Source organism: Ahaetulla prasina, chromosome 1 (genome assembly GCF_028640845.1).
Source record: "Ahaetulla prasina isolate Xishuangbanna chromosome 1, ASM2864084v1, whole genome shotgun sequence".
In the NCBI taxonomy this organism is placed as follows: domain Eukaryota; kingdom Metazoa; phylum Chordata; class Lepidosauria; order Squamata; family Colubridae; genus Ahaetulla; species Ahaetulla prasina.
Genome location: NC_080539.1, coordinates 285,874,899 through 285,901,336, shown reverse-complemented (window position 1 = coordinate 285,901,336; position 26,438 = coordinate 285,874,899). Strand labels below are relative to the sequence as shown.

The 26,438-nt window shown below is 34.4% G+C and overlaps 1 protein-coding gene across 1 annotated transcript in view; it reads left to right on the top strand.

The window, feature by feature from the left end:
* Positions 1-22,949, top strand: part of LOC131187329 (golgin subfamily B member 1-like) — a 60,701-nt gene extending 37,752 nt beyond the window's left edge. The window contains exons 21-30 of the mRNA XM_058161585.1: positions 469-7,413; positions 8,785-12,474; positions 12,721-12,872; positions 15,019-15,175; positions 16,749-16,901; positions 17,712-17,876; positions 19,767-19,864; positions 20,109-20,243; positions 21,394-21,508; positions 22,289-22,949. Of these exons, the coding sequence (XP_058017568.1) occupies positions 469-7,413; positions 8,785-12,474; positions 12,721-12,872; positions 15,019-15,175; positions 16,749-16,901; positions 17,712-17,876; positions 19,767-19,864; positions 20,109-20,243; positions 21,394-21,508; positions 22,289-22,447 (11,769 nt within the window). The 3' untranslated portion in view covers positions 22,448-22,949. The remainder of the gene's footprint in view (positions 1-468; positions 7,414-8,784; positions 12,475-12,720; positions 12,873-15,018; positions 15,176-16,748; positions 16,902-17,711; positions 17,877-19,766; positions 19,865-20,108; positions 20,244-21,393; positions 21,509-22,288) is intronic.
* The last annotated feature ends 3,489 nt before the right edge of the window (positions 22,950-26,438 follow it).

Genomic DNA, 26,438 nt, shown 5'->3' with positions numbered 1-26,438 from the left:
AAGTTGCACCGGTTAACTTGATGTGGGACAGTTTGGTGCTCCACAAGCTCCTTGCCTCCCCAAACTGTTGCTAGCACAGCGCATGCACATGCTTGGATTTGGTTTTTTCCTTTGGTTGCTGGCTGGGGTGGGCTGAGGAGATTAGGGCTGACCCCTCACAGTCTCCAGGGCAACCCTGCAGACCAGATCTAAACAACTTGTGGGCCAGATGTGGCCGTGGGCCTTGAGTTTGACACATCTGGTATAGAGTTTCCTGCTTGAGCAGGGGGTTGGACTAGAAGACCTCCAAGGTCCCTTCCAGCTTGTTATTCTGTATTTTTAGTTGCCTGAAATAATTTTAAAAATACATTGCCATCAGAAAGAGAAGAAGGTAAAGGGAAAAGGCCTTATTCTTATATTGGTTGGGTGATACTACATGTTTTGGCCAAAGATGAAGTAAATACTTAAATTTATCATTTTTGTTTCCAGACTGCGAAACAAGATGCAGACATGCAGGTGATACAGCAGGACCTGGAACAGACAAACGAAGAACTTGACAGGCTGAACACAAGTCATTTAGAAGAAAGATCTCAACTTATTCAAGATCTGCAAAGACGGGAAAGAGAAATTGACAACCTCAGGGAAATGTTGATTGAAAAGGACAAAGAAATTTCTGATCTTTCTTTGAATATGTCTGAGTATTCTGAGCAGATCAAATGCAAAGAAGATGAAATACGGGAGATGGAAAGAGCACTGTCCAAGGCAGAAAAGGAAGTCCAATTGTTGAAAGATATCCAAACAACTGATATGAAAGATGCAAGCATAAAATTTTCAGAACTTAATGAGAAGTTAAGAACAACAGAATCAGAGCTGGCAATAGTAAAAGTTGAAAATGAAGCTAAAACCAAAGAAAATCTGGATCTTACTAAGCAAGTAAAAGAAGCAAGCAAATCAATTAAAGAACTCCATTCTGAAATGAAGAATCATGATATTGCATACAGTAATCAGCTTTTGGAGTGTGAGTCACAAATTAAGTTGCTTAAAGAGCAAATAAGTAAATCAACTGAGAAAGTGCAAGTAACAGAGATAAAATGTAGAGAGGAAATAGAGCAACTTAGAATCCAGCTTGATGAACATATCTCTGCAAAGGAGAAATTAAACAATTTGTTGCAAGAGAGAGAAAACAAAGAACAAAGTTTTGTAAATGAATTGAAATCGGTAAAAGAATTATATAATCAACTAATAGTGGAAAGTGCTAAAAAAGATGAAGAATTGTCAAATGTATCCAGACAGCTTGCTGAACATACTGAACATCTAGAAATTGCCAAGAAGTCTGTACAAGAAAAAACAGAGGTCATAATGTCATTAAAAGACAAGCTTAAAGCTATAGAACAGCAACATGAAGAAGAAAAACTGAAATTTCTTGGTGAACTGGATAACAAAGCAATGGAATGGAAAAAAATAAAAGATGAGCTACAAGAGAAACATGAAATAATAAATAAGCTGGAAATGGAAAAACAAGCTAACATCCTGACTAATAAGCAGTTAGAAGCTACAGTTGAACAGAAAGAAAAAGATTTAGCCAGTCAGATTAAAGTGACTGAAGATCTTAGAAATGAGAAGCATGTTATGGAAAAAGAAAAGCAACAGCTGGTCAATGAGAATGAGAGTTTGTCCAAATTATTGGATGTAAAAGAATGTGAACTGTTGAAGAGTGCTCAATGTATAGAAGAAATGGAAAGTAAAATAATTGGTAGTGACAAGGAACATGAACAATTGATTTCGGAGATTAATCAGGATAGAAGAAACTTAAGAAATAAAGTTAAAGAACTCTCCATGTTTGTGAAAGAAAAAGAAGATTTTATTACAGAGAAAGAGAAGAAATGTGAAATGTTGGATGAACAGCTCTTAGAAAAAACTGAGTTGACGAAAGAATTACATCAAGAAATACTGTCATTGAATACTCAGCTGAAGGTTGCTAAAGACAGAGAACTGGCAAACGAAGAAATGTTAAGGAAGGAAGAGTCAGAATATAGTAAAATGACCCAACAGCTTAGTTGTGAGAAAGAAAAAATATTGTCATTGCAAAAGCAAGTTCAAGACTTAGAAATGGATCTTAATGAAAAATCAAAATCTCTAGAAGAAAAAGATAGGCAGTACGAAACCTTATTAAAACAAATAAAAGAAAAGCAAGCTGATATGATAGCACTGGAGAGAGAATTAGAAAAGCTTCAAGGTATTGGTCAGCAATTATCACATCAGGTTGAAGAAAAAAATGCTGCTTTATTATCTCAAGGGCTAGAGCTGGAAGAACTTCATAGGCAAGTTATTAAGAAAACTGAAGAATATGCAGCATTGAGTGATAAATTAGCACTATTAGCCAAAGAAGTAGATATTTTGAAATGTGAAAAGGAGAAAGCTTTAGCTTTATGTAGTACTAAGTCAGGTGAATGTGAAACTCTTCAGCATCAGTTAATAAAACATCAGAGTGAATTAGTATCCATTAAGCATGAAACTCATTTATTGAAATTAGAAAATGAAAAATGCAAAAAAAATATTGAAACAATTCATTCAGCATTAATTAAAAAATGTGGAGGAGTAGCTCTTTTAAATGAACAGAATGATTATAATATTTTAGCTTTTGTAGATTATATTGATAGCTTACTAACTGAAATAGAAACATTAAAAAGTAATTTTCATGATAAAGAAACACTCCTTTCCCAGAGAGAAGCTTTGATTCAGCAGATTAAAGAAAATAAAGATTTGGAAGAAAAACAGTATTTGCAGACAATTTCAAATTTGCAAAACAAAGTCCAGACTTTAGATTGTGAAGGTGACAAATTTAAGCTTGAAATACAAGAAAAGAATGAACATTTGCAGAAACAAGCTCAGGACTTAAAATTGTTTAAGGATAAATCTGAAGAGTCTGAGCTACTTAGATTTCAACTGTCTGAGAATATGAAAATAATTTCTGACCTCCATTGTCAGCTGAAAAATGTGACGGAAAAGATAGAAGAATTAAATAAATTAATTACAGAAAAGGATGCACTTTTAAAACAAAAGGAGGAGGAATATGTTAATTTACAAGCATATAACTCTGAAACTTCCTGTGTGCAGCAGAAAACTATAGAATCATTGATGAGTGAAGCAGCACAGTTAAAAGCAAGTATTCTTGAAAAGGAACTGTTAGTAAATAATATTTCTTCGCTTAATAGTACCTTGAATGCTGAACTTCAGGACAAAAAGAATGAATATGAAACCCTGAAGAAGCACACTACAGATGTAGAAGAGTTAAATTTGAGTCTTAAAAAGGAAATGTTTGTTCAGGAAAAATTAATAAATGACATTAGTCAGACACTGTCAGAGAAACAGGGTTCTGCTTTGGATAATGCTAATCTTGTAAAACAAGTAAGAGAAGAATTAAAAACAAATGAAGAAAAAAATCAGTTAATTACACAACTTCATGATCAAATTAATAAACTAACTCAACAAATTCAAAAATTACAAGACGAAGCCCAAGAAAAAGATAATGCTTTCTTATCTTTGCAGGACAAATTTGCTACTCAGTGTGAGCAAAGAAGTGAACTCAGTGCTGTTTTGAGTGAAAAAGAACAACTTATTGACAGTTTACATAATTCTTTAAATGAGAAAGATGTTGATGTGCAATTAGCAGAGAGTAATGTTCAGGTTCTTAATAATGAAGTTGAACTCCTTAGAGAAGAACTAGAAAAAAGTGCTGTGTCAATAAAGAAACTTTTGGAAGAAAAAGATGAAAGCATTGCCACTAGCTATAAGAAAATTAATTCTTTGTCAGTTGAATTGGAATCTGCAAAATTAGAGCACCAGAAAGCATTGGAACAAGGTGATCAGTGGAAGCAAAAATTTGAACAGAGAGAAATGGATCTACAAGTTGTACAGGAGAAACAAACTGAGCAGATAAAGCATATTGAATACTTAAATTCTGAACTTAACATCATAAGTTCTAAAACCACTCAAGAATGTCACAATTATATACTTTCCATAGAAAAACTGCAACAACAGGTAGATTCTTTAACAAACGATAAAGCTGTTTTACAAGATAACTTTATTAAATTGAATGAAGAAAATAAAGAACTGGTTAAATGCCAGAACCAATTACAGCAGAAATCAAGGGAAGTAGAGGAACTTCACAAAAAAATAGAAACCAGTGAGAATGAGTCGCAAATACGTTTACATACCAGCTCTATGCAGTTGGAAAATGAGAGAGAACAGTTACTGATGCAGGTTAGTGTAAAGAATCAAGAGATCTCTGAATTAAAACTGAAAATTGAAAACTTAGAACAAAATCTCCTTGGGTTAGAAAATAGGCGGGTGGTAGAACTTGATAGGGCAACTCAGCAAATCAAGATTAGTCTTGAGCAAGTAAGCAGCTTGAAAGATAATATGAAATCAAAAGATACTGAAATTCAGTCTTTGCGGGAAGAACATGAGATTATTAACAAAGAGTTATTCAAATGCCTGTCTTCATTATTAAGCAGTAAGCACTTCACCGGTAACAATGATAATGAAGCTGGTCAGCAACCTACTGAAACTAAGGCTGTGTTAGAAAAAATCTTTATTCTAATAAATAGTATTTGTAGTAAAGAAACTGAAGCAATAGAATTGCAGCAGACATTTTTAGAGAAAGAGGAAGAAATAAGTCACTTGAATGATCAGTTGAAAAACATGCAATCTCTGTGGGAAGAAAAAATTATTGTACAGAAGAACGACTTTCAAAATATAAGAGATGCTCAGCAATCTGAGATTGAACTCTTATCAAATAGATTAAGTGCTGCTGAAGAAGCTCTAGGTAAGCAACAGTCTGTTTGTGAAGAAAATGAGCTTGCGTTGACAGAAATGAAGAAGCAGAACATTTTTCTCCAGGGAAAGATAGAAAAATTAGAAGAAGAACTTCAAGACAGTTGTAAGACCCTAAACAACAAATGTGAAAAAGTTGAAAAACTTTTAGAAGACCTTGAATGCAAAAATCAGATGATAGAAAACTTAATTTCAGAAACTACTCAGCAGAAAGATTTAATTGCTACTCTAAGCCAACAATTAAAAGAAAAAGATTGCTCAGTTACTCAGATAATGGAATCCATGTCGAATGAAAAGATTAAATTTTCAGAAGAAAAAAATGAACTATTTCTCAAATTGCAACAACTACAAGGCATGCAGAATAGTATGGCAGAAGAAGCAAGTGTATTATTGCAGCAGATAGAAGAATATAAGAAAAAACTTGAACTCAATCAAATTGTGTTGATCAACAAAGAAGCTACAATTAAAGATTTGTTGAATGAGAAAGAACAGACAAATGCTACTTTGGAAAAATTAAGTCAGGAAAAAGAAACTCTGAAAAAGAAGCTTCAGGCAGCTTTGATAATAAGGAAGGATTTAACTCAGAAAATTAAGAAATTTGAAAAGAGTGATCAGGAATATTCAGAAAGAGAATATAATAAAATACAACATTTATTGGAGCAAATTGATGAATTGAAACAGCAGTCTAAAAATCTTGAATCTCAATTTAATGATTTGAAGGAACAATTATTAGAAAAAGATACCAGGATAGATGACATCAACAAAATGTTATCTTCTAAAACAACTTCTTTGGAGATGCTGCAGAAGGAGGTTATAAGATTGAAGGAAACCATTGCTGAACAAAAAAGCATGTCTGATCAAAATTTAATATGTCTAAATGAGAAAGATTCTTTGCTTGTGGAAATACAATCTCTGCTATCTGAAAAAGAGAAAACTTATGCTGAGAAATACTCTCAGCTTTTCTTAACTATAGAAAATCTCAAAATCGAAGCATCAAAGAGAGAAGAAACATGCAAGGAAATGAACAGATCAGAAGCTGGTGTAAACACCGAAGAACCTTTCCCTAGTGAAATTAATCAGCTGGAGAAAGAGAAAGAACTTTTACATAAGAAAATGCAGGTATTACTTGCAGCCCGTAAAGAAAGTACTAAAACAATTCAGAAACAAAAAGAGGAGTATGCCAAATTACTAGCAAATTTTGATGAACTAACAAAAAGCTTTGTGTCCATTAAGAAAGACTATAAAACCCTCCAGATAATTCATCAAAGAAAGTGTGAAGGATTTGAATCTACTATGTCACCAGTACACTCTGTGCATGAAGATTTAGAAAATGCTACAACTCTACACGATGGTGAAAGTGCTAAACCAAAAACACTTGAATCAGAAGAGATGGAGGAGAAAAATCCTGTTATGGTAGAAAACCCAGAAAGCTTAAGCAAGGTGGCAGTAAAAGGGGATGAGAACTATCACAGTCTTATGAAAGAAAAAGAAACATTTAAGAAAGAATTAAGACAGAAATCACATGAACTTGATAGGAAGGAACATGAAATTATGAAACTGAAGTTCAGTGTTGAACAATTGGAACAACAGTATAAGCAAAACGATGATAGTATGGTAACTCAGAGAGATTATCTTCGACAACAATTGGAAACTTACAAAGACGAATTGACAGATGTTAGAGCTATTATTAAAACAATAAATGAAACAGCTATTTCCCATAAAATAGGTGATGGAGATGATCTGGAACAAGTTGAAAAGTTGAAGCATAATGTTCAACAAGCCAACCTACAAATTTCAGAGAAGGATGAAGAAATAAAAAATTTAAGTGATTCTCTTAATGATTTCACAGGCAAAATTGACCACGGAAAGGAAATAATGAAAGAAATTTCCCAAGTACAACAAAATTTATTGAAAAATCAAGAAGAAGCAAAACATTTAAAATCAGTGTTTGAAGATTTGAGGCAAAAAATAGAGGCGTTTACAAGCAACACAGAAAAATCAAATGAACAATTATTCAGCGTGAAAGAGGAGTTAAGAGATGTCCGTGAAGAAAATAAAAAACTATTGATAGAATTAAACATGCTTCGTGAAAAGGATTTGCCAGTTTCTAATGTAAATGAAAATATGGTACATGAAAAAAGCAGCAAGAATTCTGAAACTGCATGGTTGCATTTTGATAATGTGCAGCAAAGTAGCGTTCAGGATGCAGACATCTCTAATCCATTGCTGGATGTTTCTTATGTAGAGAAAGATTCACTAGATTTTACTTGCACAACAGGAATGACATCAGAAAGACTAAAAACTCGAGATCATCCGGCATTAGAAAGAACCATGGGACAAAATGTAAATGTAGAGAACTGTCAACTCCAGCAGCAGAAGTGTGAAGAAAAAACTGGGGACCATCTCCAAAGAAAGCTGCAGGCTGCTTTAATATCACGGAAGGAAGCTCGGAAAGAAAACAAAGTTCTGAAAGATCAAATGGAGGCACTCATGTTGGAAAACAAAGAATTAGTTATTAGGACTGATGCCCTTGAACTTCTAGTGTCTGAGTTGAGCAGAGACAAACAAGATTTGAATGAAATTTTGTGTAAAAAGGAGGTTCTTGCAACAGAAAATGCTAGTTTATTAATTGAAAATGAAAATCTAACGGCTGCATGTGAAAGTCTGAAGTCTACAATGGAAACGATAGCCCAGGAGAAAGAAGCCTTTTCTTTTCAGTTAAATTCCTTAAAGGATTCTCAGACAGTTGAATTGACAGGTTGGAAAGCTAAACACAATGAATTAAAGGAAGAATATGAATCATTACTTCAGGCCTATGAAAATGTTAGTAGTAAAATAGCAGAAATGAGGCAGGTTATTGATGTCACTAGAAAAGAAAAACAGGAAGCTCTTCATAAAATAAGTTTGAAAGAGTCTGATAAACAAGAACTTCAGCAGTTGCTTCAAGAAGCAAGGGATGAAAATGCCATTGTGAAAGATCAGCTAGAACAACTGGTTGAATCAAAAAGTAAGGAAATCACTGAACTATATACTAAAGCAGAAGAGCAGGCTTCTAAGCACAACTTAAGTTTGGAAGAACATAAAAAAATTAATGATGAATCTGTTCTTCAAAACAATAAGCTAATAGAAGAAAATGAACACTTAAAAGCAATCTGTGAGACATTAAAACAAGACCTAGAAAAAAACCAGAAAGAAAATGTATCTCTTTGGGAGGATTTTAATCTAATAAAATCTGCTCTGAAAGATCTCCAAATCCAATTGGGGTACAACAAAATTTATTGAAAAATCAAGAAGAAGCAAAACATTTAAAATCAGTGTTTGAAGATTTGAGGCAAAAAATAGAGGCGTTTACAAGCAACACAGAAAAATCAAATGAACAATTATTCAGCGTGAAAAAGGAGTTAAGAGGTGTCCCTGAAGAAAAATAAAAAACTATTGATAGAATTAAACATGCTTCGTGAAAAGGATTTGCCAGTTTCTAATGTAAATGAAAATATGGTACATGAAAAAAGCAGCAAGAATTCTGAAACTGCATGGTTGCATTTTGATAATGTGCAGCAAAGTAGCGTTCAGGATGCAGACATCTCTAATCCATTGCTGGATGTTTCTTATGTAGAGAAAGATTCACTAGTTTTTACTTGCACAACAGGAATGACATCAGAAAGACTAAAAACTCGAGATCATCCGGCATTAGAAAGAACCATGGGACAAAATGTAAATGTAGAGAACTGTCAACTCCAGCAGCAGAAGTGTGAAGAAAAAACTGGGGACCATCTCCAAAGAAAGCTGCAGGCTGCTTTAATATCACGGAAGGAAGCTCGGAAAGAAAACAAAGTTCTGAAAGATCAAATGGAGGCACTCATGTTGGAAAACAAAGAATTAGTTATTAGGACTGATGCCCTTGAACTTCTAGTGTCTGAGTTGAGCAGAGACAAACAAGATTTGAATGAAATTTTGTGTAAAAAGGAGGTTCTTGCAACAGAAAATGCTAGTTTATTAATTGAAAATGAAAATCTAACGGCTGCATGTGAAAGTCTGAAGTCTACAATGGAAACGATAGCCCAGGAGAAAGAAGCCTTTTCTTTTCAGTTAAATTCCTTAAAGGATTCTCAGACAGTTGAATTGACAGGTTGGAAAGCTAAACACAATGAATTAAAGGAAGAATATGAATCATTACTTCAGGCCTATGAAAATGTTAGTAGTAAAATAGCAGAAATGAGGCAGGTTATTGATGTCACTAGAAAAGAAAAACAGGAAGCTCTTCATAAAATAAGTTTGAAAGAGTCTGATAAACAAGAACTTCAGCAGTTGCTTCAAGAAGCAAGGGATGAAAATGCCATTGTGAAAGATCAGCTAGAACAACTGGTTGAATCAAAAAGTAAGGAAATCACTGAACTATATACTAAAGCAGAAGAGCAGGCTTCTAAGCACAACTTAAGTTTGGAAGAACATAAAAAAATTAATGATGAATCTGTTCTTCAAAACAATAAGCTAATAGAAGAAAATGAACACTTAAAAGCAATCTGTGAGACATTAAAACAAGACCTAGAAAAAAACCAGAAAGAAAATGTATCTCTTTGGGAGGATTTTAATCTAATAAAATCTGCTCTGAAAGATCTCCAAATCCAATTGGGGTTGAACAAATTTGATGTATCATCTGAGATTAGTGAAAGAGACTCCTTAGCAAAATATATTCATTTGTTAACTGAAGAGATCTTAGGGAAAAAAGAGGAAAGTATGCATATTTTAAAACAAGAAAACAAAATCATATCAGAAAGATTAAAAGATGATCAAGATACAGACAATTTATTTAAATTAGACAATTATTCTAAAACCTTTAATCAAGAAATCGTAAGCCTGGATGAGAAAATTAAAATATTAGAAGATGACAAATCTCTGTTACAAGAAGAATTAGAAAACGTTCAAGAAATATCCTATAAAGAAAAAAATGAAAAAGAATTTTTGGAGACCGAGTTGCTTAATCACATTAAAAAATTGGATCAAATGACAGACAGATTGAATGCCAAGGAATTACAAATAAGTTTACTCACACAGCAACTAAAAGATATAGAATCAGAGAAATCTAGCACAATTAGAGAAAAAGAAGAGCAGCAGCAAGTTATCAGAGTATTTGAAGAAAAAATAAAATCTGCTCAGAGAGACAATAATGGAACAAAGAACAAAACAAAGGAATTACAAGAGCTGCTGAAGGAAAAGCAACAAGAAATTAACCAATTGCAAACGGATTCTATTAAATACCAGCTAATAATTTTAGATTTGGAAAAGTCACTGAAATTGTCACAAACAAGAAATGAAAAAACTGAGAAAGATTTAAGCAACGTAGAAGAAAAACTTACTAAATCAAATAAAGAGTTGCAGAGTCTAGCTGAAAAATTCTCTTCACAGAAGACGTTGTTGGATGAAGCTAAGGCTGAAATAGAGAAACTAGCCATTGAGAACCTAAACAGTAAAAAAGAGCTGAAAAAGAAAGAGAATCAGATATTAGTTCAGAATAGACAATATGAAGATGGCCTTCAGAAGCTAAAAACAACTTTCTCAAAAGAATGGTCAAATTTAGAAGAAAAATTCCATATTGTTCAGCAAGAGAAAGAGAAAATCCTTGGTGAACATCATATGCAGAGAGAAGCTGACATTAGGGATTCTCAGAATAAGAACCTTCAAAACGAGTTGCATGATGACCTAGCGAGATTGGTAGCTTTCCCCTACTCTCTTCCAAGAGACAGGGACAGAGTCATTGAGAATAAACAGCAACAAGCAGAGACCAGTGATAGATTAATAACATCCTTACAAGAAGAAAAAGAAGTAAAAATGTCTCAAATTCAAGAATCGGAACTTAAAAGTTCTGTGTCAGAAGGAGCCAAGAGTGTAACACCGGCTTCGGTGGATTCACACAATTTCAATGAGCTTTCTCAAATAAAGGCAGAGAATATCACTTTGTGGAATAAACTGCATATGCTGACAACTGCTCTGGCATCAAAAGAAGATGCTTTGCGTGCTTTAATTAAAGAAAACAGATCTCTTAACCACCTTATAAAAAATAATAGTGTTGAAAAAGAGATGGAAGCACTGAAGAAAAATTTGACAAGAAAAGAACAGGAAACACAACAGCTTCTGTTAGAAAAAAGTGAAATTGAAGCTGAGTTGGAAAAGCAGTTGGCCATTTCTGATCAAATGAAGATAATGCTGAATAAGAAAGATATGGAAATCTCTGTTCTGATTTCATCAAAAGACACCAACACTTCTGGCTATCTCACTCAGAAACAAACACTGCATCCACAGCAAATTTCGGAGTATGAGCAGCAGATAAAATGTCTACAGATAGCCAAAGAGCAGTCGGATGAAACTTGTCAGAAGATGCAAAATGAATTTAAAAATGTACAGATGAAAGTTGACAAAGCATCTCAAGACAGGGCTGAGATTGACAGTGAAATAGATACTTTAAAGAAGGCAATGTCATCGCTTCAGAATGACAGAGATTCCCTTTTTTCTAAGCATAAATATCTAGAGTGTGAACACAAAGATGCTTTATCTGAGAAAGAGAGGTTAATAACTGACCATGCTAATGAGACTAGGACATTGAAACAAGAAGTAAGGAAACTCTTGAATCAGATAGATGATCTTCATTCTGAAAACGCAATGCTCACTGCACAACTCTTAAAGTACAGGGAAGATCTGAATCAAGTGTTGTCACTAAAAGATAACCAACTGAAAGAATTACTTACAGAAAAATTGGACTACATTAAGAGTCTTCAACAGGAAAAATTTGAACTTCTGAAAAAAATGAAAGAACTCCAACTGTCCGTGAAAGTACAGGAGGAGGTAATTGAATCGCTAAGACTGGAAAATGGAAAATTAACATCAAAAGTTTGTGACTTAGAGATTCTGATTGCTTCCATAAATAAAATGCATTTGGAAGGAAATAGACTTGATCAGAAAAAAGAACCTCATATTGATTCGGGGCCTGAAGAAAATTTAGAGCGATTCCAGGAATTGGTTATCGGAGAGAAAATAAATAGAGGCAGTGATGCTAGATTACTGGACAATGAAGCCATTGGATTACCCCAAAGGTTGTTAGAAGTCCAACTGCAGAATAAAGAACTAAGATCTGAACTTGAATCTTTTGGAAAAGCTATGACAGCTCTGCAACGTGATAGAGAGCGATTAATTGAAGAGTTCAAGGTTTTTCAAAGCAAATCTGCTTCTGAACTTGCATATGAAAAAAAACAAGTTGATGAATATGAAGCTGAACTCAAAGATTTTAAATCAAATATTCTTAGTGTGATGGGGAAAAATGCCTTTTTAAGTCAGACACTGTTAAAAACTGAAGGCAACTTTACCCTTCATCAGCTGACTGATGAATTTGAAAACCTGTGCAAGAGATTGAGAACCCAAAACCTTGAAATTAGTAGACTTTCCTCTGAGTGTGAGACTTATGTTCAACAGATGAATGCTTTTTCTAAAGCTATGGCCAGTCTTCAGGATGATCGAGATAGACTTTTGCGGGAACTTTCCAGACTGAGAGTAGCTCATGAAGCTAAACAGGACACAAACCCAGTTTCTGTACCGTATGACTGCAACAGTGAGAGTAGTTCACTTAAACATAATTTGAAGAGTCTTCAAGTGGATAGGGACAGACTGGTAAGTTGATGCCTTACAATATTATACAAAATAGAGGCTAAGGCTGCAATATTATGCTCACCCAGGAGTAGGTAACATCAAACACAGTGGGACTTCTTCAGAATAGATATGTATAAGATAATTTTGTAGTATTCTTTTTTATTTCCATACACTTGAATTTACTGATTGAAAAAAAATGTAATTATAGCAAAACATGCAAAAAAAGTTATCTTTTAAGTGTTTTCTTAATGTATTTCTCTTCCATAGGCTAAAGAAGGAACTAATTCTGCAACAACTGACATATTGAAACTGAAAGCCAAAGTAGATGAACTTGAGAGAGACTTGAACCAGACAAAAGCTTTCCAAGAAGAAGCTGAGAAAGAAAGAGCCTCCTACCAGAATGAAGTAATTGCTCTGAGGTAAAATTAATTTTAAATGTTATTTATAAAAGTTTATGATTACTTCTTTTTTCCTTACTGTGCAAAGGAGAAAAGATCTTGTGCCTTACATGTACAGGTGAAACTCAAAAAATTAGAATATCGTGTAAAAGTTCATTTATTTCAGTAATGGAACTTAAAAGGTGAAACTAATATATGAGATAGACTCATTACATGCAAAGCGAGATAGTTCACGCCTTAATTTGTCATAATTTTGATGATTATGGCTGACAGCTCATGAAAACCCCAAATTCACAATATCAGAAAATTAGAATATTACATGAAATCAATAAAACAAGGATTGTACATAGAACAATATCGGACCTCTGAAAAGTATAAGTATGAATATGTACTCAGTACTTGGTTTGGGCCCCTTTTGCATCAATTACTGCCTCAATGCGGCGTAGCATGGATGCCATCAGCCTGTGGCACTACTGAGGTGTTATGGAAGACCAGGATGCTTCAATAGTGACCTTCAGCTCTTCTGCATTGTTCGGATTCATGTCTCTCATCTTTCTCTTGGCAATGCCCCATAGATTCTCTTTGGGATTCAGGTCAGGCGAGTTTGCTGGCCAATCAAGCACAGTAATCCGATGGGCATTGAACCAGGTTTTGGTACTTTTGGCAGTGTGGGCAGGTGCCAAGTCCTGCTGGAAAATGAAGTCAGCATCCCCATAAAGCTCGTCTGTGGAAGGAAGCATGAAGTGCTTCAAAATCTTCTGGTAGACAGCTGCATTGACCCTGGACTTAATGAAGCACAGTGGACCAATGGTAGATGACATGGCTTCCCAAATCAACACAGACTGTGGAAACTTCATACTGGACTTCAAGCATCTTGCAGTGTGTGCCTTTCCATTCTTCCTCCAGACTCTGGGTCCTTGGTTTCCAAATGAGATGCAAAAGTTGCTCTCATCAGAAAAGAGGACTTTGGACCCCTGAGCAACAGGCCAGTTCTTTTTTCCTTTAGCGCAGGTAAGGCACTTCTGATGTTGTTTGTTGGATCTGTATGTGTGTGGTGGCTCTTGATGCACTGACTCCAGCCTCAGTCCACTCCTTGTGAAAGTCCCCAACACTTTTGAATGGCCTTTTCCTGACAATCCTCTCCAGGCTGCGGTCATCCCTGCTGCTTGTGCACCTTTTTCTTCCACACTTTTCCGTTCCACATGATTTTCTATTAATGTGCTTTGATACAGCACTTTGGGAACATCCAACTTCTTTTGCAGTTACCTTTTGAGGCTTTCCCTCCTTATGGAGGATGTCAATGGTGGTTTTCTGCACAACTGTCAGGTCAGCAGTCTTTCCCATGATTGTGATTCCTACTGAACCAGACTGGGAGACCATTTAAAGGCCCAGGAACCCTTTGCAGGTATTATGGCTTAAGTAGCTGATTAGAGTGCGACACTTTGAGCCTAGAATATTGAACCTTTTCACAATATTCTAATTTTCTGAGATTGTGAATTTGGGGTTTTCATGAGCTGTCAGCCATAATCATCAAAATTATGACAAATCAAAACATGAACTATCTCACTTTGCATGTAATGAGTCTATCTCATATATTAGTTTCACGTTTTAAGTTGCATTACTGAAATAAATGAACTTTTGCACAATATTCTAATTTTTTGAGTTTCACCTGTATATTAGCTAGTATAGTATATTGGTGTCTTTGTGTGTATATGTAATCTTTTTTATGGTTTTGAAAGCTTAAGATACCACACTTAAAAGATCAGAAAGAGCAGATCTCATAGTAATGTGAGAAAATGTGATATAGTTGATATATTGGAGTGAAGTCAAGACACCTTTCTGGTAACATTAGGCCGATTAATGTCTGCTTGCATATTGTTGTTGTTAGTTGCGAAGTCGTGTCCGACCCATCGCGACCCTATGATGGGTTCATATAAGTTATCCTAAATTTCTAGGGAAAGATCAGATAGAAATATTCTAGTTAAGAGGTTTTTTCCCATTGAAACAGCTGCCCTTGGATTGGATTCATATTTTTAATTAATTTTACTTTATTGTGTATGTTTTTCCTTCAAACCAGACTCATGAAATTGAAACAAGAACAATCAGTGTTAAGATTAGGTTCATGAAGTAGTCTAAATCTGCCATTACTTTAATGTTGTTGGTCTAGAAAAGAAAACCATCGTCTGCTGACAGAATCTCAAGCACTTCAAAATCAATTCCAGGCATCTCTTGCAGAAAAGGAAAAACAGGTGGCAGAACTAAAGAAAGTGCACCATGAAGTGACTCAAAGAGCTGCATCTCCAGGCAGCAATTACTCAGTGAAGGTAAAACCACTACACCAAACTGCATGAAACAAAATGGTTAATACATATTTTGTTTGCATTTTACATTAAATTTTGAATTTATAGCCACATGAATTTCCAAGTCATAAAAACCTTGGAATAAAAATCATGCATCTAAATGCACTTCCTGGGAATAAATCAGTTGAAGAGAATAAAATTTAATTGAAATGGACATAAATAGCCTAGGAAAACCAGACATTGGATTTGCCTAACCAAAATGTCAGTTTGAAACTTAGAATCGCTGCATAAAACACAGATAAAAGAATATTATATTTCCAGTCACAAAATTGATGGATGTTGTAAAGTGTACTGCTTCAAGCCAACAATATCATAAAACCTACCATATTTTTTGGAGTATAAGACGCACCTTAGTTTTTGGGGAGGAAAATAAGAAAAAAACTGATTGGCAGGTAGATCGGCCTCCCGGAATACCACCAATCAGCTGTTCGCAGAGGTGAATTTTAGCAACAGGTTCCGTGCCTTGCTTTTTTTTACTTTTTTTTCTGCCTCTCAAACTTCTGAAACTCCGTTTAAGAAAAAACTTTTTTTTCTTAAAAAGTCTCTGGAGCTCTGTTTGGGGGCTTCTTTTCTGAAGCTTCATTTCTGATGCTTTCTTCAGCCTCTAAAACCTCCATTTGAGAAGCTGGGCGGGGCTATATTCAGAATATAAGGTGCACCCAGATTTTCACCCTCTTTTGGGGGAAAAAAGTGCGTCTTATACTCTGAAAAATACGGTATATTGTTCATATATTTACCACATTGCTATAAGCAGCAGAAGCATAAATGCCACAGTTTGTAGCTAGGCCACTTCAGACTCCAGCTCCCTATTTTCAGCCAAAGCACTGGGTTTTCTGTTGTGCAACAACTGTATTCCTATACCACCAAATGGCACTAGTGACCAATAATATTAGCATTGCAAAGACAAGGTTTAGAACTAGGTTTTAAAAAAGATGCATAACTCTTAATCCCACCAGCACACCAATTTTTCCATGATGCCACTACAGATGCTTAGTGGTCTTAAAAGTCTTAATGGGACAGGCTTGTATACATGGTTTCTATGTATATTATATTCCTGTTGTAGTCAATAGTATGACAATATTATTACAGTAATTCCCACTTTCCAGTTCCTAAAAAAGATTTGATTCACTTCTCCAATTGGAAATATCTAACATAGCAAAACTCAATGAGTGTCAGTTCAAGCTCTCGTGCATTAGTTATCAACTAATATCAACATATTTGTACATATAAATGTATATGAATAATGCAGCATGGTACTATCCTCATAATGCAATTCAGTGCAATCCTTATTCAAGCCCAGGTTAGTCAAGAAGCTTGATGACATGTATATTTTGGGCACATACTATTTTGGAGTCTTACAGAGAGTTGTGATAAATTTTCATATTCGTCTTCCTGGAAATAGTGTGATAAAATGGTGGCAAGAACAGTGGGACAAGTTTAGCCGTGTGCATTCTGTATTGACATTGTAGGCAATCACATTGTAGACTATGTATAGTTAACCTAAGTCACATTGTCATGCTTTTATATATTGTGTAAGGGATTAGAATCTATTACTCTTGCTGGAAGTACAGATGTCTCTGATCAAGTGAAGCATCTGCTAGTTGAAAGAACTCATTTACAGAATGAACTCCAGCGTTGCTTTCACGAGCTACACCAGAGAGAATTAAAATTCCAACAAATAAACTCAAAGGTAAGTAAGAAATTGTTCAACTAACATGGTACTTGATACTTGTATGTGGCTTTTTCCTCAGTAATTTTGCATCTTTCCATGGAAATTGACTCAATAATACATTTCCATGTATTATACTAACTTCTGCTACAAGTTAGTTTTAAAAAAAATCAGTTGAATTTCACCGTTACATAAATATAATAAATAAAAGTGTTCAAACTTTTAATTTACTTCTTGCTAATGCCTTAGCAGAAACCTAAGCTTGTAAGCATCTCTATTCAGAATTTAGTAAATGATATGAAGTTCAGTATAGCAATAATGTGAAATTACAGTATATATATAGAATAGAATAGAATAGAATAGAATAGAATTTTATTGGCCAAGTGTGATTGGACACACAAGGAATTTGTCTTGGTGCATATGCTCTCAGTGTACATAAAAGAAAAGATACGTTCATCAAGGTACAACATTTACAACACAATTGATGATCAATATATCAATATAAATCATAAGGATTGCCAGCAACAAGTTATAGTCATACAGTCATAAGTGGAAAGAGATTGGTGATGGGAACTATGAAACGATTAATAGTAGTTAACAGATTCAGTAAATAGTCTGACAGTGTTGAGGGAATTATTTGTTTAGCAGAGTGATGGCCTTCGGGAAAAAACTGTTCTTGTGTCTAGTTGTTCTGGTGTGCAGTGCTGTATTCTTTCAAATAAGTTTTGATTTAATATAGAAGTTGGCTGACTGATGATAATGTGTAGGTTCTATTGGCATGTCTGCGCACATTCATGAATGTAGCCATTTATCCAATTCAAATTATTGCAGGTAATGCAGTCGGTGCAAGAAAATGCTGTATTGTCTGCTCAACTAAAAATGGTGTCCCAAACTTTGCAAGATACTCAACTTCGTTATAATGACCTCCAGAATCATCACTTGCAGCTTGAAAGGGATTATCAGCTACAAGTTGCTTCCGTTCAAGATAACACCCAGGTAAGAAGGATTGGCAATTTTGAATAGACACCGAGGAATAGTCTGCATAGAAAGTAGTCTTATCCACAGTTTTCACACTTCGAATTAATTTCTGAAGATCTAGGAGTTATCAGTTTTCTGAGGTGCTGTTTATCTGTACAAGTAGAAGCAAATCACTTAAGTCTAAGACTTCAGTTCCAGTTTTTCCAAATAGAATAAATAGATGAAGGGAACAAGAAATGTAATTTCCCCTGCTTTCTTCAAAGAACATTTCTCTATCTCATACTTTAAAAACCTAGAGCAGGGGTCTCCAACATTGGCAACTTTAAAACTTGTGGACTTCAACTCCCAGAGTTCCTCAGCCAGCAAAGAGTTGAAGTCCACAAGTCTTAAAGCTGCCAACGTTGGAGATCCCTGACCTAGAAGACAGTACATAGATATGGCAACAGCCTTCTCCAGTCAGAAAGCTTCGGTGTTGTGCCAGTGTGCATCAGCAAGCTCTTGTTTGCAAGCTTACTGTAGATACGCATTGTCTTTCTTACATGCATACATAATCTTCATGCTGCTCTTTTTTTGGGGGGGAAAGATTATGCAAAATGCAGAAATAGAATATTTTAAATACAGGTATTCTTTGACTTACAACATTCGTTTAGCAACTGTTTGAAATTGCAACAGCATTTTAAAAAAGTGACTTACAATCAGTCATCGCACTTACGACTTATGCACCATCCCCAAAGTTACATGATCAAAATGTGGGCATTTAGCAACTAGCTTCTATTTATGATGTTTACAGCGTCCTAGGATCATGTGAACACCATTTGTGACCATCCCAGCCAGCCAGCTTTCAACAAAATAAAGGGGTAGCTGGATTCATTTAATGACCACATGAATCACTGAATATCCACAATGTTTCACTTAACAACTGTGGCAAAAAGTTCGTAAAATTAGGCCCAATTCTCATAACAACCTCCTTGCTTAGCAGTGGACATTTTGGTCCCAACTGTGGTAGTAAGTCGAGGAATATTTGTAAGGCAAAAAAAAAAAGAAAAAAGTAAAAGTATAAGATAAGAAAAAGAAAGTACAACTAAAATCTAGTTTGCCATTTAGTATTCCTCCCCATATACTACGCCTTTGTATGGTTTTTTGATCTTGAAGACAAATCTTCCTTTTATTTCATCCATATACAACTTCAAAACTTTTTGTTCTTCAAAGTTTTCACTTTATTTCTTTTTGAGGGTATCAGTTGCATTTAATCTCAACCTCAGTTTCTCCCTCCTCCTTGATCTATTCACTGTCCCTACATACGTTTTGTAAACCTCTACTAGAAAACTTTATGATAAATGCAAGTAAGCCTCTTACGTGCAGGTAATCCTTGACTTACGACCACAACTGAGCCCAAAATTTCTCTTGTTAAGTGAAACATTTAAGTGAGTTTTGCCCCATTTTGCAACCTTTCTTGCCACAGTTGTTAAATGAATCACTGCACTTGATATGTTAGTAATCTGGTTGTTAAACGAATCTGGTTTCCGCATTGGTTTTGCTTGGGACAAGGTTGCAAAAGGTGATCGATCACATGACCTTGGGATCCAGCAACAGTCATAAGTATGAACCAATTGCCAAGCATCTGAATTTTGATCACTTGATCATGGGTTGTAAGTGTGAAAAATGGTCATGTCACATTTTTCAGTGCTGTTGTACCTTTGAACAGTCACTAAACGAACTGTTGTAAGTTGAGGACTACCTGTATTTTCTTTATTTTGGAATTAACTATAAAGAAGTGAAAGTGACTTATTTTAATAAATGTGGTATAGGTTTAACTTTTGACTTTTATAAACTGTTTTCTCATAAATGGCATAACGGTATTGAACATCGACATCAATATTGAAATAGCGTATCATGTTACTGTTTTAGAATGATCGTCCAACTGAAGTTCCTCCAGGAGCTCCCCAAGAAAGAGCTGCAATTACTGTTGAAATAGACAATATGGAACTCAGCCAACTCAAGAAAAGGTTACTATTTATTTATGTGGTAGTAATAGTTGTTGAAGTAGTAAAATGCATTTTGTTGGTTAAGATGTAAATCGCACTATGATATAATTTAAGGAAAGGGCACTGGTTTAACTTTAAATATTTCAAATAATTCTTAAATTGAGTAATTTTAGTTAGTAATTGAATAAAAGCAAAAATGAATAAAAATAAAAGAGAGACTATTTTTTCTTATGTGTAACTTACTTTATGTTTGGGTTTGCACTAGACTTGTAGACCTGGAGGGACAACGTCATTCAGAGCAACAGACCATAATACAACTGTCTGAAAGGGTCTCGGAAGAAAGGAATAGAAGAAAAGCTGCAGAAGAGGCTTTGGGACTATCTGAGGAACAGATTAAAAGGTAGACATACATAGAGAGATCTTATGAGCTTGATTTCAAAAGGCAAATGTTTATGAAAAACATGTTGCTACAAGGCCTGGAAGGTACTGACTTATGTAACACTTCATGATGGACATAGTCATTTCTTTAAATTTGATGTACAACTAAGAATATTTAAAAAATGCCTTCTTGAGTTAAAACTTTGGAATTTCTGTACATTGTAAACATTTGGAAACAAAATTCAGTCTTAAAAATACAATATGGCTGTACAACTATGGAGGATAAGAATCTTGTAAAATCCAACATTGCCTGAGGAATCATGTTTCAGGAAGCAATTACTAGATAAATTTCAGAACATTGATTCAAATATATTATTTTATTCTACTGAAATGTGAAATGTTATTATACTTGTATAAATAAGCAAATTAATATACTATTTCATATCTCGGTTTGTTTCAGTTATTTTAACAAATAAATCTGCCCCTTTTTTATGATTAAAATTGTGATTTATTAAAATTAGATATTTCAACTGAAGTACTTCACTAATTAATAATACATATTACATAAATGCATACATTAATAATTCATACATAAATGCATTACATAATCTAGAAACTGGGCTGGTCCCTTCGGTAATATTATACTGTATAAGACAGTGAAAGTTGAACTCTTTCAGAAGTCATATGTGATAGGGTCCCTTATTACCATTCCTTCTTTCCCCCCTACTTTCTATTCTTCCAGCTACTTTTGCTTTGGTGGGATTTTTTTTTCTCTTAGTTATTGTGGTCTGTGATGATTAGGAGGATTATGCTGTAGAGAAATGTTTTATTGTCTGATAATATTCTTTTTATCATAGAGACTTTATTATATTAAATTATTATATTTGGGGGGTTGTTTTGTTTTTGGATGAATCTTTTATTATATTTTTGTTGTAAGCCACCAGAAATTGGAATTATTTGGCATTAAATTTAATAAGTAAAGAAAACAAATAGGACTTGTAATAAAAAAAATCGTGCCTGCTTGAAAAGTAAGAAAATCTAACATTATAATTTGGGGAAAAAAAACCATAGATATTAAAAATAATGATTCAAAGAAAAGTGTACATAAATAAATAGTTGCTTATTGCTTAGAAATTTCTGGAATCTTGAACTCTATTAACTTTTCTTTCAAGGCTTGAAATGACTACTTACAGATCATCCCCCAGGGATTATGCTGTTCAGATGGAGTCTGATGAAGAAAGAGAAGCTCTGATCATCAATCCAAATGAACATATTGTAGTGCAAAAGGTAAGGTCATAAGATGAAATCTCTCTTGTTGATGTGAAAATAACTCACATCATATTAAAAAAGCAAAGAACATATGATGAAAATAATTTTCCATTAGACTTCGTGCCCCTAGATCCTCTTGTAAGTTCTTTGCTTTGCACCCATGACTGAAATTATTCCGGTATTTTAACAAAATTCTGGTTATACGGTTTTCTCAAATGCCACTTGATCTCACCTTTCAGTAGTTGCAATATTTGAATCACTTAAAAAAAGTACACAGCTATCGAAATGCTGCCCTTTGAAATGCTATTGAATTACTAAAATGTCTATGTTCAAGGGCAATCCTCTCTGTAAATATGCAAATAATGGTAGACTTCGTTTATGACTGGAAGCTCAGACAATCATAAAACTCAGCATTTGTCCCTGAGCCGATAACTAGCTCTATCTCCTAAAGCTGTAATAATTTTAAAAGCGAGTTTAGTTTTTGGGACATATTGGGAAATATGTCCCAAAGAAATAGATAAAGTAAGTAGAACATCTAAGGGTATAATCACTTCAAATGATATATGACACTTAAAATTGAATGAATTCTTTCATTGTTTACTTTTACTGAGTTTGCACACTGATGACATGAAAATATTTGTGCAAGTTGTCCCGACAATCAGATTAATTATTGCATTATCAAATTTATGTGCATATGATAGTTTTTGCATCATATAAGTCTGTGTTTACTGAACAGATCAAATAAAAAGTTTCCAGTGTATACTTTTAAACAAGGTGTATTCTTTTGATTTTGTGTAGGTAAAAGGAGGAGCGCTTTCTATTAGGAGATGGATTCGAGGACGAAGTATTTTTTGCTCCAAGTTGCTGACCTCACGGACAAAATCTCGCTATCTTTTTCTTAGTTATTTGGTGATGCTACATCTTCTAGTTGTCTTATGTCTAACAGGCGTCTTATAAATGCACTGAATTTGCTGTGTGAATTATTTTGTGTGCCAATTTGAGATAATGGACTTCTCAAAAGCTGCTGTAAAGCTATGCACTGGATACAGTTTATATATTTTCCGCATAAGGTGTGGGTTTCAACTTCATTAACAAGAAGTTTTAGATATACATCGAGTTGTTCCAAAGTTGATTTAAGTAGCTCTGTAACAATGGAATATTATATTTGCTAAGAAAAAACATTATCAAAACACATTACTAGAAGCTGCTGCAATTGGGGTGTTTAATATATTTGGGGAATAGGGAATAGCTGAACACTGTCAAATCAGTTGTAAATGCTATCTTTTCTATATAAATTTATTTTAACAGAGTTGAACTATACATTTGGGGAAAACTATTCTCGACTATTGAGGTTCTTTGCTTCTTGATTATAGCAAGGAGCTCACAGAGTGCAATATAGGGAGGGAAAGCTGGAATCATTATGAATTTCTCAAATTTAAATAAAATCTTAAGAACTGAACTTGTCTGTGATATATTGAATGCTTACTATAGTCTGTGTACGAGGAGATTGGCAATAACTAAATCTTTTTTTTCTGATTAAAAAATAGAGAAGGGGGCAGTTTTTGAAAGTGTTTAAATTTCTTGTTTTGAGTTCTTGGAATCGGATCCAAAACAACAGCTAACAATTTAACAGTTTAAATTGTCAGAGTTTGTTGCAAAAATCCAGAAGGCACACACAGGCAGACTGATGCAGCAGTATTCGTTAACTTCTTTATATACATAATAATACATGGAGATAAATGTACAATACCAATATAGATTCTTCTTCAACATAGTAGCAGTTACAAGCAAAACACAAGGCAAGAGAAAACAGTTAGTTTCATTTCAGCAGAGCAGACAAGCCCAGGCTTGTGTCATTTCAGAGCCGAGCACAGAGCTTAATACAAAGAGAGCCTCCTCTATACAGGGCAGTTAAGCTTCTGCACAGACTCAGTTGCCTAAGCCATGCCCAGACTTCTAGCTTAAGTTTCTATTTCTAAACAGCCTTCATTGGCTGAGCCTGTTATCATGCCTATTCTTTGGTTGACCTTGTTACCATGTCTCCATTCAGTCCCCATTGGCTGATCTGTTCCAGGCCATGAATATTAACAGAACAATTAATCAGTGGAACAACTTGCCTCCAGAAGTTGTAAATGCTCCAACACTGGAAGTTTTTAAGAAGATTGGATAACCATTTGTCTGAAGTGGTGTAAGGTTTTCTGTCTAAGCAGGGGGTTGGACTAGAAGACCTCCAAGGTCCCTTCCACGTCTGTTGTTCTGTTCTGTTCTGTTCTACTATTTTATGGTTTGTTATTTGATGAGACATAACATAAGGGAAGTTTTTGTGTTGCATAAAATGAAGTTTTCCAATTCACAGTAATTATTTTAGATATAATCTAATTGCACAACACATTAAGTGTGTGGTTGATAACATTCCAGGTTTTACCATCTAGTAGTAATGTCAACAATAGAGATGGAGAAGAGACTTGGGAGAATAATAATGTTCTGTCCTCATTTGTACTAAATTGAGAAATTTATGATCTGGCTAGTAATTCTGATTATCTGTCATGTTGGACGAAAAAAGTGTTTGTCATAAGAAGCAATTCTAAGTACCATTTTTACCTTTTTTTGCTTTTTTTTTTAAAAGGTATTTTTCACTACTAAAAAAGGGGGAATTTTTTCAAGGATAATCACATTATCAGGAGTTGGCACTGAAAAAAGACCAACACTCACAGATAGAGTTCTTTCTTTGTACGGTAGATCCAGTTGTGCCAAATTACCGGTAACACCTGAAAAGTAATTAATGGGAAAAAGCCAAGGGAATACAAAAGATCATTACTGAAATCAGTTGTCTGAAAGGATCTGACAGTAGCAAGTAACTTATAGCTAAATGAAGTGCTGCTGAATTTTGAACAAAACTATGAATTGAACTAGTAAGTTGTCAGATGCAAACATGAAAAAGAAAACACGTTAGTGTTTATTTTGAAATCTTCAACTGTAAGTATTTTCTGTCTTTGACTAGAAAATTAATCTTGGTAAGAGGCATGTGAGTAGTAATTTTTTTAAAAATACCATATCTGTTAAATTGTTACATGCTTTTAAGGGTAACTGAATTACTGAAATGAATGATTCACTCAGAAGAAATCTTAAAAGTTAACTTACTACAATGCTCTGCTCTCACGTCACACTGGATAAGTCTGCTCCACCTCTTCACCCACATGAAATATTTGAAGATCACTATTACGCTTTGAATTGAAGATTAATATCTAGAATAGAGGTACATCTCTTATCGGGTGAAATGCTACCGGTTCGCTCCGGTTTGGATGAACCGGTAGTGATAAAAACTATCGGTTCAGGTGAATCTGTAGTTCAAAAAAGCTACTGGTTCCTCCGTACCGGTATTTCCAATGATCAGCTCTGCACTTCAGATTATTGATCTAGTTCTGGAATTGGGAATTGGAATCATTTCCAATTGGAATTGGAAAAAAAAGCTTTATGAAGGATTGGCACAGGGGACTGGAGATTTACCATATAACCATGTAAAGATAGGTACCTTGGCCAAGAAATTATTATAAAAGAGTTGTGGATATAACTCAATTCTCCCAAACTAACACACTGCTTTTAGTATAATATGCTTTATAATGGATTGGATTAAGATTAGTTATTCATAGAATAGATCTAAACCTATTCTAAGAATAACTAAGCCTCTTTTGAGAGGATGGGTTAAAAAAAAAGTGCTATAGGACCTGTAAACCAAACAGAGAGAAAGAAATGACCAGCAATTATGAGTCAGCCACAGTTTTCAGGCATAGAGTCATCCCATCCCAAGATAAGGTAGTTATTTTACGTCTGCTTTCTTCCAAAACCTGATGACAACTTGAATGGTTCATGCCATAATATTGTACCTGGTTACTTTTTTCTTTTGGAACCACAGCCAGTTGAGTGTGAACAAAATTTCTGACAGTTAACTAAATAATTTAATGAAGCAAATTGGTTAAGGAAACATAAAGTGAGAAAAAGGATTGGGAAGCAAAGAGGAAGCCAGTTTAACAACCTACAATGGGAAAGTATCCAAGAGTGCCAGAAATCATGCCCTAATTTATCCAGCCCTGTAAGCTGTCAAAGTGATAAGCATACCCTGAAAAAAATGTTTCCAAAAATGGCATGGCAGACCTGTATAGTCTAGTACTCCATCCCACAAACTGCTATATAAATGTAACAGAAGGTGAGAGGGTTTCATTTGTTCCAAGAGAACTGTTGCATTTTTTGTTCCCTCCTTGTATCTTTTTGGTAAGTATTTAGTAGATAACCTTTTTCGCATTTGACAATAGTAATTGATTTCATTTTTTAAAGTTTCTGATCGATCAAAGCATATTTTAATATATTATGCAGCAAGACAAATTCCTTGTGTGTCCAATCACACTTGGTCAATAAAGAATTCTATTCTATTCTATTCTATGCTATGCTATGCTATGCTATGCTATGCTATGCTATGCTATGCTATGCTATTCTATTCTATTCTATGCTATTCTATTCTATTCAATATATTATTGTTAATTAAATTTCAATAGTCTGCATAAATTTGTTAAATTGTCTGAAAACAATTTTAGCAAATGCACTCAAGCTATGCTATTTGATTAATTTTAACAGTATAGATAGAATGGTTTATCTTGGTTTCAGTACTATGTTGGAACAAATTCTGTTTCTGCAAGTATTCATCCACTTTTTCTGAGGAAATTTATTGACCTTTGTATAAAGAGTATGATGTTAGAATTCTTTCACATATCCACATTATCTGTTATTACGGTATTTGCTTCTTGTCTCTTTAACATCACTTTTCTTTTTGCAATTTGTATGCCAACCATGTCCCCATTTTATTTGCAAATTGAAAGTGCCTTTGTTTTGCATCATTTATGAAGAAATCCATTTGTTTTTGGTAGAGAAGCATGTTCTGAATTCCAAATACATT